Source organism: Capra hircus, chromosome 25 (genome assembly GCF_001704415.2).
Source record: "Capra hircus breed San Clemente chromosome 25, ASM170441v1, whole genome shotgun sequence".
Taxonomy (NCBI): domain Eukaryota; kingdom Metazoa; phylum Chordata; class Mammalia; order Artiodactyla; family Bovidae; genus Capra; species Capra hircus.
The window spans coordinates 35,765,197-35,779,810 of NC_030832.1; the positions used below are offsets into that span (position 1 = coordinate 35,765,197).

Genomic DNA, 14,614 nt, shown 5'->3' on the forward strand with positions numbered 1-14,614 from the left:
GGTCGCTGACCTCTGCTCTCACCCACAAACCTAGATTCCAGTGCACAAGGACGCTAGCCTCCCGGGCAGGGTGTCTGCTGCTGGGGACTCCCTGACCTGGGGCTTTGCCGGGTGTCCTCTCAAGTCACACTGCTGGCAGAGGCTACGATTCTTTTTCCTCATGTGAGTGGCCATTAGCAAGTTAATATAAATCCCTATCAGAGGTTATTAAAATAAAAAATTTTAAATATTTGCAAGTGTAAGCTATCTGTACGTTGATCATATAAACGATGATACACAGTCTGTGATAAGAGTCACAGATGAAGCCATTTAGGCTGATGATGTGAAACTATGACTCTATGAATCTAAATATCAAACTGCTTTACTACTGCCATGACGTTGACAAGAAAGGCAAAGGCCACATTCAACTAGAATAATAATGAGGAACAATGAGAGAATTGGTGACTGGAGGCTAACTTGGCACACTTTTCGCTGGTCTTCCTTTTACTTTTGTAAACCAGATAGAACCACATAAACAGTATGGTCATTTAGAGATGGATGAAGTAACACTGCATGAGTTGGGTCCTGGGCGAGAGCCATCTGAGTAGCTTTCCTCCACTGTCCATTCCTCTCCAAGTCCACCCCTGCCAGTAGAAACCCAGAGACCTCACCTCTCCTTTCCCATACCACCTGGGATCCCTTTCTGATCTGCTTCCACACTGCAGTCAGGTTGACTTTTTCGTTGTGCAAATCTGATCACGTCATTTCCCTGTTTAAAATCCATCAATGGTCTGTCTGTGAGACAAAGTCCAGAACCCTTCGTCTACTCCAGCGGCCTGGGCCCCTCCCTCCTGAGTCACTGCATTCCCTGACTCAGCTTGATGACGAGCGGGGCTCTTGGACTACTGATGGTGTCCCGGTGTGGATGATATGGTACGTGGCCACTCTCATCACCTCCCTCTCCTCCTCCTGCTCCCTGGGGCTCATTGCATCCTCTGACCCTGCCCTGTCCTTCCCCATCTACACTCTCTTGCCCAGGGGGTTCTGCCTTCAGAGCACTGCTCACACCTAAAATTCACTAATGATCTGTGTGATGACTTTTGGATGCCCACATTCCCACCAGACTCTCGAGTCCACAAGAACAGGAAGCTGTTTGTCACACCTGCTCCCTGCTCCATCCCTGGTACTCAGCACCGTGCCAGGGGACAGCATCCTCACTGCTGACGGGGCTGCTCCATGGAGCCAAGGGGCACAGCAGGGGGGAAAGATGGCATACATTGGCCACAGTAGCAGGATGTTTCCGGTAATAACCTCAAAACTTACGAAGGAATGAGGCACACCTGGTGACAAGTGAGAAGGGAGGTAAACATGAGCTCTTAATGGTGGCAACTGTTCAGGGGACATACCAGGACAATCATGGATTTAAATGTTTACTCAGTGTCTTTAATCTAAAGGAGGTTTTTGGAAGGAGAAATAGCACTACTTGCGATTTTGGATGTGGAAGCTGAGAAGAGGGAGGAGCTTGGTGACCCCAATGCTTCTTTTGAACAATAGAGCTGCACCGCTGGGGGAGGGAAAGGGCTGCGGCAGAGGGGGTCCCCTGCTCCATGCGTGAGGCTGGGTGTGTCGAGCTTGGGACGCTGGCCGGATAGCTACTTAACCCAACGCATTCTGGACGTTAGTACCAGCCACAAAAACCCAAGGCCTCTGAAGTGCATGTGCTGGTTTGATGAACCCTGAGTGCTAAGTATCCTCTAGATGCTAAGCAGTCATCTAGAGCACAGGCTCAGTAGGTGTGATGCACGGGCTTCGTTGCCCTGAGGCATGTGGGATCTTCCTTGTACTAAGCCACTTCAGTCATGTCTTCCTCTTTGTGGCCCCATGAACTATAGCCCGCCAGGCTCCTCTGTCCATGGGATTTTCGCAGGCAAAGATGCCAGAGCGGGTTGCCATTCCCTCCTCCAGGGGGTCTTCCTGACCCAGGGATTGAGCCCCTATCTCTTACAGGCTCTGCACTGGCAGGCAGGTTCTTAACCAGAGGGCCACCAGGGAAGTCCAGGTTGTTTCTTGAAACCAGAACTTAACACACCCCACCTATATTTCTGGATTTGGCCGGATTGAAGCCTGGAGCCCACAGACGGTTAAGGCCCTCTGACTCTCCCCATTTATGTGACTGACCGTCAATAAATGCATGGCTATTGACCAGGCCCTTCCTGTAAGCCTCAGCCACACTATTACTTCATCTGAGCGATAAGCAGACTTCAAAACACAGGTTGGGAGCGCCAAGCTCCATTCCTGCTTTTCAAGTACTTGTTAGATGTGTCAGACCACAGCATTTGTAAGAAAGAAGCACCTGGGAGGCAGGTAAACGTGATCTACGTGGCATGCAAATATACTTTGATGAACTCTTATTATTATAGAAAACATCCAGTGTTATTTGCTCACACCACCTGAAATTAAAACTGCCAGCCAAAAAAGGATAATTATGAAGAATATCACCAATACAAGGAAAATGATGATGGAATAACATTAAGTGGAAAAAGCAGAATATAACTATATACTCATGATCAAAGTTCCATAAACATTATATATGTATACGAATAAGGACTGCTCAGGTAAAGAGGCGTGCTGATGAGAAAAGTGGTCTCTTTTCTATCGATAGGCAGTGAAGATGGAAAGTAACTGCAGACAAAGAAACCCAACGACTTGTTCAAGTGGCTTCCCAGTGGAGAAACCTCACTAAGGGAGGACCCGGGGACGAGCTGGACTTTTTTTAAAAAAAGAGTGTAGGTTTTTTAGAAAACAAGAGCTGCAGGTTCTCTGGGTCTCTGGCAAGAGGCAAAATAAGCTGGCCCCCTTTCAGCCACTAACGCAGAGCTAGCACCAGCACAGGAAAGCGGAAGCAGGCCCACCAAGCTGCTGATGCCTGAGAAGGACGGCACAGACGACTCATTTACTGCGGAAGAGGCTTCACGCGAGCCTCAGTCAGAGTGTTCAGGAAACCCTAGGTGGGTACAATTGAAAGGCTAGAATTTGGAACTCAGAGCTGGATAAACTCCTGAGATAGCAAAAGGGTTAGAACAAAGGCAATCCCTCTCCGTCACTAGGCTGTCTCCCCACCTTATTCCATTTCACAGATGGGAAAACTGAGGTTCACAGAGGAACAAGGGATGTGGTCGAGAACTCATAACGAGACCCTGGCATCTGGATCTCCCTGCTCCTTGTCCCAGGTGTCTAAGTGTGTTCTCCTGCTCCTAGTTTGGTGTGGCCTCTGGCTCCCAGAGGGGACACAAAGCCCTCAGTGGACTTGAATTAGAATACAATACAGGTACAAAGGAGACTTGTTTCTGCTTTGCTTTGTTAAGGCAGTTCTAGCTGTGTTGGTGACGCACACAGGATTCCTAATGAGGGCAAGCTTGCAGCTCTAGTGGGCGGGGTGGGGAGGGCGGTGGTAATTTGGTTTCCTTGGTCAGCAGAGGATGGCATTCGAGTGGCTCATTTTCTGATCTGAGTCTTTTCAGGACTGGGTTGGGACCCGTGATTGTGTCTGTCACCTCCCCATGGATTGAGTGGACCACCTGGGGACAGAGGGTTGATGGGACCAGTGGGGGCTCTAAATTCCATCTTGCTTTTCTAAAATAAGGAATGAGGAGCCATTATTTCTCTGAATGCTGTAGCAAGCATTATTAAAATTGTAGCTCTTTATTGCCTTTAAAAGAAGAAACATCTCCTACACATTGTAGTTAGATGGGTTACCACCTGCCCTTTGATATGAAGTGAAAGACTTGGCCAGAGGTCACTGATTCCCTGGATGACCTGGGAGAGGAGCAAGGCATGTGAGGTGCCCTATCGAAGCCATTCCTGAACACGGAATTGGTCAGCCCAGAGCTGAGAACGCCCAGGGCGTCTGCATAGTGCACACACACATTCTATTCTTCTCTGTGAAATGTGCAGCATTTTAAACCAAAGCTAAACGTGGCAGCTCCATCAGAAACCCACTGACTCACCAGACACAATGCCCATGGATGGGATGCAAGTGCTGGGCTTACCTGGAACATCAATCAATCTCTTGTAGACATTCAAGAAGGCTGCCTCAGCTTCTTTGCTTCTTTTACTCAGTGCATCAATCTGAAAGGAAATGGGAGGAAGACAAGAAGAACAAAGAGCTCAAAATTTGTCAAGAGGTGATTTAATAATAGACTTCCCCAGTGGCTCAGATGGTAAAGCGTCTGCCTACAACGCGGGAGACCTGGGTTCAATCCCTGGGTTGGTAAGATCTCCTGGAGGAGGAAATGGCAACCTACTCCAGTATTCTTGCCTGGAAAATCCCACAGACAGAGGAACCTGGTAGGCTACAGTCCATGGGGTCGCAAAGAGTCGGACAAGACTGAGCGACTGAGTGACATCTGAGCAGAGTTCTCAAAAGCAGCTCACCAGGTGGAGAGGAGACACGAAAGGGGAGGAACACATTCAAACACCAAGGTTCTGAAACCTGTGGGCCCTTAGGTCCTCTCGAAGAATTTTCTGAAAACCAAAGACCCTCCTCCTAGAAACACACACAGTTACACGCTCTACTTGTAGGACACTCATGTGTCCACCTGTATTCTGTCCATAGAATCCAGATGAAGAAACTCGGATGGGGCTATAACACCCCAGGGAATGTGGGGCTGCTGGGGGCGGAGTGTGAGACTGGCCAGGTGAGGGGGTCGGTGTACTATCTGGACCTGAGTCAGAGTGGAAGGAGGCCAGGAGGGGCAGGAAGGAGGCGACCATTCCCACCAGGTTGCTGCCTCTGCCCCAGTGAGAACGTGCAGGGCAGCGGCAGTGGGGACTGCGGGAAAGAGGCCGAGCAGAGAGCCCAGGTCCAGCTGAGCTGATGTGAGACTCAGAGGATCCAGGAGTGTTAAGGACAGTGTCTGGCTTTCAAGCTTAGGCGACAGTGAGTTCCTGCCTCAGTGGCCAGGATCAGTGTGTCTCATGAGCCAACCTAGCTGAGCTGGTTTCCCTCTGGTGAAAAGTCCATTCATCAGAGAACGGTGATCCATCCCCAGCACGCCGGACACACATCCACAGAGGCTCCAGCGGCTGGCTGGACTCAGTACGTATTTTGCTCCCCAAACACGTTCGCTCAGACAACAGATCACTTTTTACCCCTGAAGCGTGCAAGATGCTACATGCACGGAGTTCACGCTGGCTCAGGAAAAGGACACTAAATTATATATTCCTCTGTCCCCTCACAGAATTATACTCTGTCTCCAACATTATTAAAGAGGCAAAAGGATGTGGCGTAATTACAGGGCCTCTCACCTGAGCCAACCGACAATTTGTTAAGGGCTGACAGAGGTCACCTGATTAAAGACCCTGGGGAAGACCCTGGGGAGGGGGACACAAGGTTTGTGGGAGAGGGAGCAGGGCAGGTCTCGGGGAATCCAAGGCAGTGGGAAAAAAGTACAGTGCATGCACTTCCAACTTCTACCAAGTCATGCTGCAAAATGCCTACATGAAGGCAGTCGTTGAGGACTCAGACCCACTTTCTCCCCTGATAAAACAAGGTGGTGATTTGGGCATGTTTTCCAAATAATCTACAAGGACTACTTAAAAATGTCAAGGTAGTCCTCTCTTTACTTTTAAAATAAAATCCTTCCCCCAGTCTGATTCTTAGCAGTTCATATTCATTGTATAATTAGAAATATATTAAAAAATAAAGAGGAAAATTAACCCCATAATTCTGCCATTCACCAGTGGAAGTCATTCCTCTGTCTGCAGTTCCCTTTTAATTCTGAATGAAAAGTAGGCATGTAGGCAAACTATAGAGACAGTAGATTAGTGGTTGTCTAGGGCGGGGGACCTGGAGGATGATGGCTAAGGGGTGTGGGTTTCTTTTTGGGGTGATGAAATGTCACACGATTGATCGCGACTGTAGTAAAAGTCAATGCAGTACAAGTCAATGCCAGGTTTAAATGGGTGAATTATATGGTATGTGAACTATGTCTCAATAAAGCTGTTTCAAACGTGTGTGTGTGTATGTGCTAAAATCAAACTGTATGGAAAATTTTGTATTGGGCTTTCATGAACATATAAAGTCTTTTCAATGTCTAGTATATAATTTGGGGAATGCCTTAGCAGTATTATTTCAAGTGTTCCTAACCACCGCCTCCAGCAGTGTTTTGAGCAAAGGGGGATATTCGGAGTTGCCTTTCCAGATGTCTCGAGTTCTCCCTTCACTCTGGACCTTTCTGCCACCTCCTGTGCGTGCTGTGCCCATGGGCATCAGAGTCTGCCCCAGAAGCAGGGCAGAGGCCCCGGCTGCTCTCCACGCCTCTCGACACCCACAGATGCCTCTCTGCTTAGCTCCAGATCTGCCTAGAGAGGACCCTCCTCTTCCCAGGAATTCGGCCCAAACCCACAAAGGTGGCTGCCTGTACAGGGGGCAGAGAATGGGATGTGGAAGGATCCTGAACACTGTCTTCTCTCTCCTGTCTGGGTTGTTGGTGGGGATGCGAGGGAGGGGTGAGTACCCTACACGACACACTTGGGACTGTTATGGATGGCACCGTACCCTGTCCTGAGAGTCCGGACCCCCAGTACTCATGAACATGGCTTTATTTGGGAATAGGGTCTTTGCAGATGGCCGAGTTAAGATGAGGTCATTAGGATGGGCCCTAATCCAACATGACCTTGTCGTTATAAACAGGGGGTATCTGGACACAGGGACAGTCATGCACACAGGAGAAGCTCCGGTGAGCAGGAAGCCAGGGATGTGGGCGAGGCACCTACAAACCAGAGATGGTCAGCAAACCACCAGGAGCCAGGCGAGGGGCCTGGAACAGACCCTCCCTCACGGCCCTCAGAAGGAATCAGCCCTGCCGACACCCTGACCTTGGCTCCAGCCTCCAGACTGTGAGAAGCACATGTCTGCTGTTGAGGCTGCTCAGTCCGCGGCACTTGGTTATGGCAGCCCTAGCAAATTAGTACAGGAACCTTGAACTTGTGTCTTCTTTGTGCTCTGTTTGCACAGATACAAGAACACTCAACTCAGTCCTGTGAGAACGAGGCCACATTAGGCAACTGGGCTGAGGATTCTTAAGAGAGGTGGTGGGAGCACCACGTGTGGGTGAGTTTCTCCTTGATGAAGTCCCCCAAGCCTTCTTCCAAAGTTTCCAAACCTGGAAGGATTTGTTGGTTCTGGCAATTTTGAGACTTTCTCTGCTCACTCACTCTTTTGACTCCTGCCACACGTTTGGGCTCGGAGTTTGGGTCTGTCCTCCCCCTTGCCCAGCTCCATCTTTTCTGGGGAGGGCCTTCCCTTGCTGTGGCCTGGGACTTCTCAATCCCATGCTTTCTCTTCCTTGAGCACCCTTTGTTGGCATCTATGCCTCCTGAAGATCTGGCCGAGCTGCCAGACTCAGTGCAGGCTCCACTGGCCCAAGGATGCCTGTGCCGGGTTTTCCTGGAGCCAGGCTGGCCGGCCTTGTGTGCCAGCCCCACCGACCAGAGCTGGGTGGGTGGGGGAGCCCAGGGGGGTGAAGTGCTCAGCGCCTGGCGCAGGGAAGTGGGGCCCCATCTGTCCCCCTTATCATGTTGTGAGAGAGGAAAAGACGGCGTCATCTTCATCCTCACGCCCTCAGCGCCTACCTCTGAACCAGAACTCAGCGTGGAAGCCCCTTGGCACAAGGGCTAAGAGGTTTGTGAACGAGAAGAGGTCTGTGGTGAGGTCTTAGGCACGGAATGGATGTCAGGTCCTGGGTTAGACATTCTGGCTACTTAATGTGCAAAGCTAGCCTGAGGCAGAGACGCTGTCTACCACCCATACGCGTGCAGTGCCACCGCGAGGAATAGTAGAGGACAGAGGGGCTGCTGTTGGTGGAGCTTGGACAGATCTGGAGAAGCTCTGGGGGTGCTGAGGCCCTGGGTAAAACCTGTTCTGCTCTGGGGATCCGCCTCGCCTTGCACTCCAGCCACACCCGGTTACTCCCTATTCCCTCAATACATGAGCAGTTTCCCCGCAGCCTGGAAGGCGCCTCTTTGGAATGTTCCTCTGATCCTCCAGGCTCAGCTGATCTGTCTCCGGGCTGCAGGCTGCCGGCCACTCCCGTCACCACATGGGATTGTCCCGAAGGTCCGGGACCGCAGACGAGGCTCCGTCAGGAGACCTGGGATTCCCTGAGAGCCTGTGCTAGGCTTTCCTCCTAACGGCGAGCACATAGTAGGTGCTGAATACATATTTACTGTGTGAATAAATATTTACCTACATTGGTCAACTGTTTTATTTGCAGAAGTGAGCAAATGGTGAAGGGGTACAGCTTGAGGTACAGAATGAGGTAAGCAATGAAAATGCTTACTATGTAGAGAGCGCTGTGACTCGTCAGCAGGTGGGTGACCTGCTTCTCTGATGAGAGGCACCTGGTTGGAGCCAGTGCAGGGGAGCATCCTTTCCCATCACACATCTCCGTGGTCTCCAGCCAGCCTCCTACGCTGAACTTCTCATCCCCACCCCACCCAGATGCCCACCATGTGATTCTACTGAGAGTTTCCTGTATCCAACAGTTATCTTTTCAACATCACTTTTATAATGCTGAGTTGGGCTTTTCTGTAATAAGGATTAACATTCAAGTTAAAGGTCTATAGAAAGGGGTTTTATTTCAAATCTTGATGAATATTTGCTTCCAGCAGGACGAGAACTCAGAGGCCAGGGCTAGAGGCCAAGCTAACGGGAATCGATGATGAGACTCCCAAGACTTAGAAGGGGTGAGGGAGCGCCCAACCTTCTGGGAGCCAGCAGAGCTGCACTACGGGACTTGGGGCATCCTGCGGAGTGTTTGCTACTGCTCCCCTCGCGTCTGCCCTCCCTGTGAGGGCGTCGCCTGTCTCTGCCCACAGCCACATGACTTGTGGGGGCTTTCTGGCCCACAGGTGGCAGACTGGGCCGTGTGGGACATAAGTGGTGCTGCCACACGCTTTGTCTGCGTGTTGAGTGTGCGGTTCAGCTCTGCGTGCTCGCTCTCTGCTGTGAGAACAGGACAGCCTCAGAGGAGCCACTTCTTGCACTGGGATCTCTGAATAAAGACATATGGGGCTTCCCTGGTGGTCCAGTGTCCAGCGGTCAAGAGTCTGCCTGTCAATGCAGGGGACACGGGTTCCATCTGCGGTCCAGGAATATCCCACATGTCCCCAGCAACTAAGCCCGTGGCCACAGCTACTGAGCCCGAGAGCCCTAAAGCTCGTGCTTGGCAGCAAGAGAAGTCGCCACAGTGAGAAGCCTGCACACTGCAGCCATGTGGTCCTTGTGCCACCTGAGCTCATGGTGAGTCTCTTTCTGTCCACTCCCCGCACTGAGCAAGGATGCCTCACCTCTGGAAGCGTCCTCTCCCCACTCTACAGTCTGTCCCAGGGCAGGTCAGCAGCACCTTCCTCTTTTGACCTCCACCCCCCACCCCCACCAAGCCCCCGCCAGCCCCCAGGTCTTGGCTAACATGGGAGGCCTCCTGGGGTATGTCTGTGCATGAACAAGGGTAGATTCAAGGCTGAGAAGTCTGCACCGGTCAAGAGATGCCTCGAGGCTCACTGGTGACTTTTATAACATCAGGGACCTTGGAAGATCAGGGTAGAGAAGGTAGTTTTCTACAGTTGAGAGCTTTGAGAAGGTTGGTAATATCCACTGCACTTTAGTCTAAGTAGGGTGGTGCTGGAGAAGACCTTTGAGAGTCCCTCGGACTGCAAAGAGATCAAACCAGTCCACCCTAAAGGAAACCAACCCGGAATATTCGTTGGAAGGATTGATGCTGAAGCTGAAGCTCTAATACTTTGGCCACCTGATGTGAAGAGCTGAATCACTGGAAAAGACCCTGAAGCTGGGAAAGCCTGAAGGCAGGAGAAGGGGACGACAGAGGATGAGATGGTTGGATGGCATCACCGACTCAATGGACATGAGTTTGAGCAAACTCTAGGAGATGGTGAAGGCCAGGGAAGTCTGTTGTGCTGCAGTCCATTGGGCTGAAAAGAGTCGGTCATGACTGAGCGACTGAACAAGAAGAAGAAGAAGAAATGCAGCGTTATGACAGCCAAGCTCTGGTCTGGTTTCAGGGAGTCAACTGCCCTAGTCAGAACTAGAGGGCCCTGGGGAGGAGGTGTCAGTGGAGGGCAGAGCAGGGAAGGGCTTTGTGAGTGGAGAGGAACCAGCCAGGGTAAGTCATCTCTGAAAGGGAGCAAATAAGACCTCTTCACAGGCTTTTTGTAAATATTTTAAAAAAAATGTGTGCACATTGCCAGCAAGTGGACCGAGCGCTTGGGAGGCATGAAGCCTTGGTGGCTGCTGTTACGCTCTGCTTGTGGGCTGGTGACTCTAGCATCTCTGCCGGGGTGGCCTGAGTCCCAGGGCCATGACTGCTGCACACTCCACTCACAGTGAAAAGGATGCTATTCATTGGGTACCCTGAATGGGCTGCTGTGGATGCTGGACATAGCCCAGCTGGGCTACCCCCACGGCCACACACAGAGTGCCTTGTCATGCCAGCTGTAAAGATGGACAACAGCGTGGACTTGGTACAAGGGCCCAGGGATCACCAAAAAGATACGAAACAGAATGATGGGCCTTGATGACTGCTCAGTGGAGCGTATTTTGAAGTGGAAATGGCTCATCCTTTCAGGATGTTGCTTGAACTTGCCAGGCACAGGTGGTAGGCAGGGCAGAGGCACCTGGGGCCAGGAGATGGTACATTGCCAGAAAAGCAAGGCTGAGCCGCAGCCCCTAAATCAGCCTCTCTGTGCCTCAGGGTCTATGTCTGCAAAATGGGGAGAAGAACTCTCGTGCTGTGAATGGTGATGGGGGCTGCCATATGGGCAGCGCCATTTCTCAGATGCAGAAACTGACCAAATTGCTCAGAACCAAGCCCCCAGGCAAAACCACTACTCCGATATGATGACATCCCTGCACAGCACTGGGACTGGCGGCCACGTGGCTGGGGGGGGGGGGTGCGGGTGGGAAAGAATGTATGCTTTGAAGGAATGCAGACTTGGGTGCTGATGGCTGGAGGATCTGGAGGCGGGTTACTTGGTTTACGCCTGGGTCACTTCATTGGCTTAGTGCATTGCTGAGTGGTTGTGAAATGAAATGTGAATATCTGGAACGGTCGGGAGCATGCAGAAGCTGAGTAAAGATCCACGTCTTCCTGAGTAAGCCCAAATCTGCACTCTTCCCACTACAGCACAGGCTGGCCTCTGCTGCCATCCAGCCCAGCAGCAAGCCAGAAATGCTCAAGGACAGAGACTCTTAAACAACATTTAAGGCACCATGGTGGCAACAGCACACTCAGGAACAATCTGCTAGCTACACCCTGGGAATGTACAAACTAATGATATAGAAATAAACACAGACCATTAGTGCAATTTTCAAACTGATGCGCGTTGCTGGACTATGGGCCAGTGAGGATCAGGAAGAGCTGCAGGGATACAAAAGAATAGTTCTGTCTCTATGTCTGGCTGCAGAATTCTTTCCAGAGCAAAACATGATGTGAAGAGCCACGTGGAATTCCAGAAGGCAATGGAGAATGACCAAGGTCCTGTCCAAAACAGATGTGGATGGAGCCACAGCTTCCCAGTTCTAATTTTAACTGAACCTGGCCACGTAAGAGAAGCATACTTTCTGAGAGAAGATCGCATTAGCTGAGAGTCCAGGAATTCTCCTCTAAGTCTACGTCTACTTAATGCTTGGCAAATACCAATCCAGCTATAGCCAAGAGAGATGAGAGAGGACCCTGGAGGAGATGCCCTCCGGCCATCTCTGGAGCGATGTGGAGAGATGAGAGGCTGGAAACAGGAGTGGGAGCCCAGCTGCTACCAGCAGCTTTGTCGCTCAAGGTCACGTTCCTTCATGACTCCCCGCACCCAGACCCAGAGGGCAGTGAGGAAGAATCACAGTGGAGGTACTCCCTGTTGCAGAGAACTGAACAGGACTTGTTGGGAATCCCTACCCTGCTCAGAGCAGGGGGCACAAACCCCAGAGGGCAGGTCTGGTTATAAAGGCAGTGCAGTGCAGACCTGGGCCATGACACGAAAGTGCGCCTTAGACAAACTGATGACACAGCCCTTAACTTCCCCTCCAGCCCCAAAGTTCCCAGGAGTAACCGACTGGAGGACTCCAGGAGACAGTGCCATGAAGAGAGGGTGGGGGTGGGGGGGGGCACAGAGAAGACTGGTGGCGGAGGATAGCAAGAGCACAGCAAAGACGATGAAAGAGCAACAAGCATGTCGGTCTTCCTGTACGGTTTACAAAGCCCTCTCCTGTACATCTGACAGTCCAGCTGTCAACGTGTATCTGAAGAGCTGTTGTGAGGAAGAAGGATTAGCTATCTCGTCTCTCCCTGGAGCAAGAAACCAAAACCAACAGGTAGAAGTCACAGAAAGCAGATCACAGCTTAACAGCAGGAAAACCTTTGCGAGCAGCAGAGCACTTCCGAGGTGGGATGTGCTGACGCCTGTCTTACTCGTTCATTCATTCCTCCACTTTGTCAATAAAATCCCTTAAGGATTGGCTAACATGTGCCAGGAGGTGTGCCAGCCTGTCCTCTGTGGCCAGAGCTTCCACTTCCCCTCTCAGAGGACACAGTGTGGAGGGGGCCATCCCCCTACCCGCCACAGGGAAGCCAGAGCAGGGCTAGAGGAGAGGCTTCCCCAAGAGTGAATGCCTACCTGAGACACTTCAAACACTATTTTGTGAACAGATGATATGTATATAGTAAACATTTTAAGTATAAAAACATACATGGTGTTCAGCAAGGTCATGTAAAATCAATATATGAAAATCAACTGTCTTTCTATACAGTAGCTGTAAACAATATGGAAGTGAAATTAAGAAATATTCATGGTTTGGGAGCTTTAATTTATTGTTTAGATGGCAAAAGTTCCAAATCGGTCTGTAGGTACAGTGCAATCCCCATCAAAATGCTAGCTGGCTTCACTGAAGGATAAGACTAGCTGGTCCTAAGAGTCATATGCAAATGCAGTAACCCCAAAAGAAAGATAAAGTTGGAGGACTCACTACAACTTACTTACTATAACAGCTTACTACAAAGCTACATTAACTAAGACCGTGAGGCCCTGGCTTAAGGACAGATATACAGGACAGACTAGAACTAAGAGTCCAGAAACAAAGCCCTGGTCAAATGACTTGTGACAAGGGTTAAGAGCAGCAGCAGCAGCGCTGGGACAACCAGTCACCCGGGTGCAAAGGAACAAAGTCAGACCCTGCCTCACACTGATGCAAAAATTAACTCAAAGTGAATCAAAGGCCAAAATGTAAAAGGTAAAACTACGAAAACTCTAGAAAGGAAACACAGCTGTAAATCTTCATGACCTTAGCTATGATGCCAAAAGCACAAATAACAAATGAAAAATGGATAAGTTGAGTTTTACAATTTAAAACTTTTGTGCTTCAAAGGACACTATCAAGAAAATGAAAATACAACCCAACAAAATGGGGGAAAGTTTTTGCAAATCATATATCTGATAAAGGATTAGTATCAGAATACATAAAGACCTCTTACAACTCAATAATAACAGATAAATAACAATTTTAAAATGGACAAAGTAATATATATTTCTCTAAAGAAGATATACAAATATCTAATAAGCACATGAAAAGATACTCAACATCAATAGTTATCAGGAAATGCAAACCAAGACCACAGTGAGATACCACTTCACACCTACCTATAGGATGACTATAATAAAAAAGACAGATAATAAGCATTAGAGAGGATGTAGAGAAACGAATCCTCACATACTGCTGGTAGAAATATAAAATGACGTACACCACAGGAAAATAGTCTGGCTGCTCCTCAAAACGTTGAACACAGGGTTACTATTAATATATTTTGCACTTATTCCATTCCTAGGTATATATTCAAGAAAGATGAAAATCATTATCTCTGAAGAAACTTGCATATGAATGTTCTTAGCAGCATTATTCAAAATAGCCAAAGGGTAGAAAATATTCCACCAGCTGTCAATTGATAATGAACAGATAAAATGTGACAGTCACACAATGGAATATTACACAGCCATAAAAAGGAATTAAGTATTGATACAGGCTCCAGCATGGGTGAATCTTGAAAACATGCTTAGTGACAGAAGCCAGTCACAAAAGACCACACGCTGAATGATTTCATTTACATGAAATGCTGAGAATGGTTAAATCTAGAGACAGAGAGTAAGTAATTAGTGGTTGCCAGGGACTGGGGGTGGGGTGAGTGGGGAGTGAATGCTAATGGGTATGAGCTTTCTTTCTGAAATGATGAAAACATTCCATAACTGGATTTTGGTGATGGCTGCCCAAGTTTGTGAGTACACTAAAAGCCATTTAATAGTAAAAAAGAAAACAGAGACAAAACCAAAACGTATCAACATATCGTGGAAAGTAGGTTTCCTTCCCATCCTCATCTACCTGTCATCCAGCTGCCTGGCCTGGAGGCAAAGACCCACTTGAGTATCTTTCCAGAAATATTTTATGCACTTATAAGCATCTATATACACACATTGTCTCTCTTAAAACACACACACACACGGGAGGGTGTTCTAGATACTGGTCTGCATCTCCTGTCGTGCACACTTCAGGTCAGCTTCCTATGTGATGGGAGGG

The 14,614-nt window shown here is 49.4% G+C and overlaps 1 protein-coding gene across 7 annotated transcripts in view; it reads right to left on the reverse strand.

The window, feature by feature from the left end:
* Positions 1 to 14,614, reverse strand: part of CUX1 (cut like homeobox 1) — a 361,373-nt gene that overhangs the window by 156,604 nt on the left and 190,155 nt on the right. For all 7 annotated transcript variants that reach the window (XM_018040282.1, XM_018040281.1, XM_018040280.1 and 4 more), the window contains exon 4: positions 4,029 to 4,107. In XM_018040282.1, coding sequence (XP_017895771.1) covers positions 4,029 to 4,107 — 79 coding nt within the window. The remainder of the gene's footprint in view (positions 1 to 4,028; positions 4,108 to 14,614) is intronic.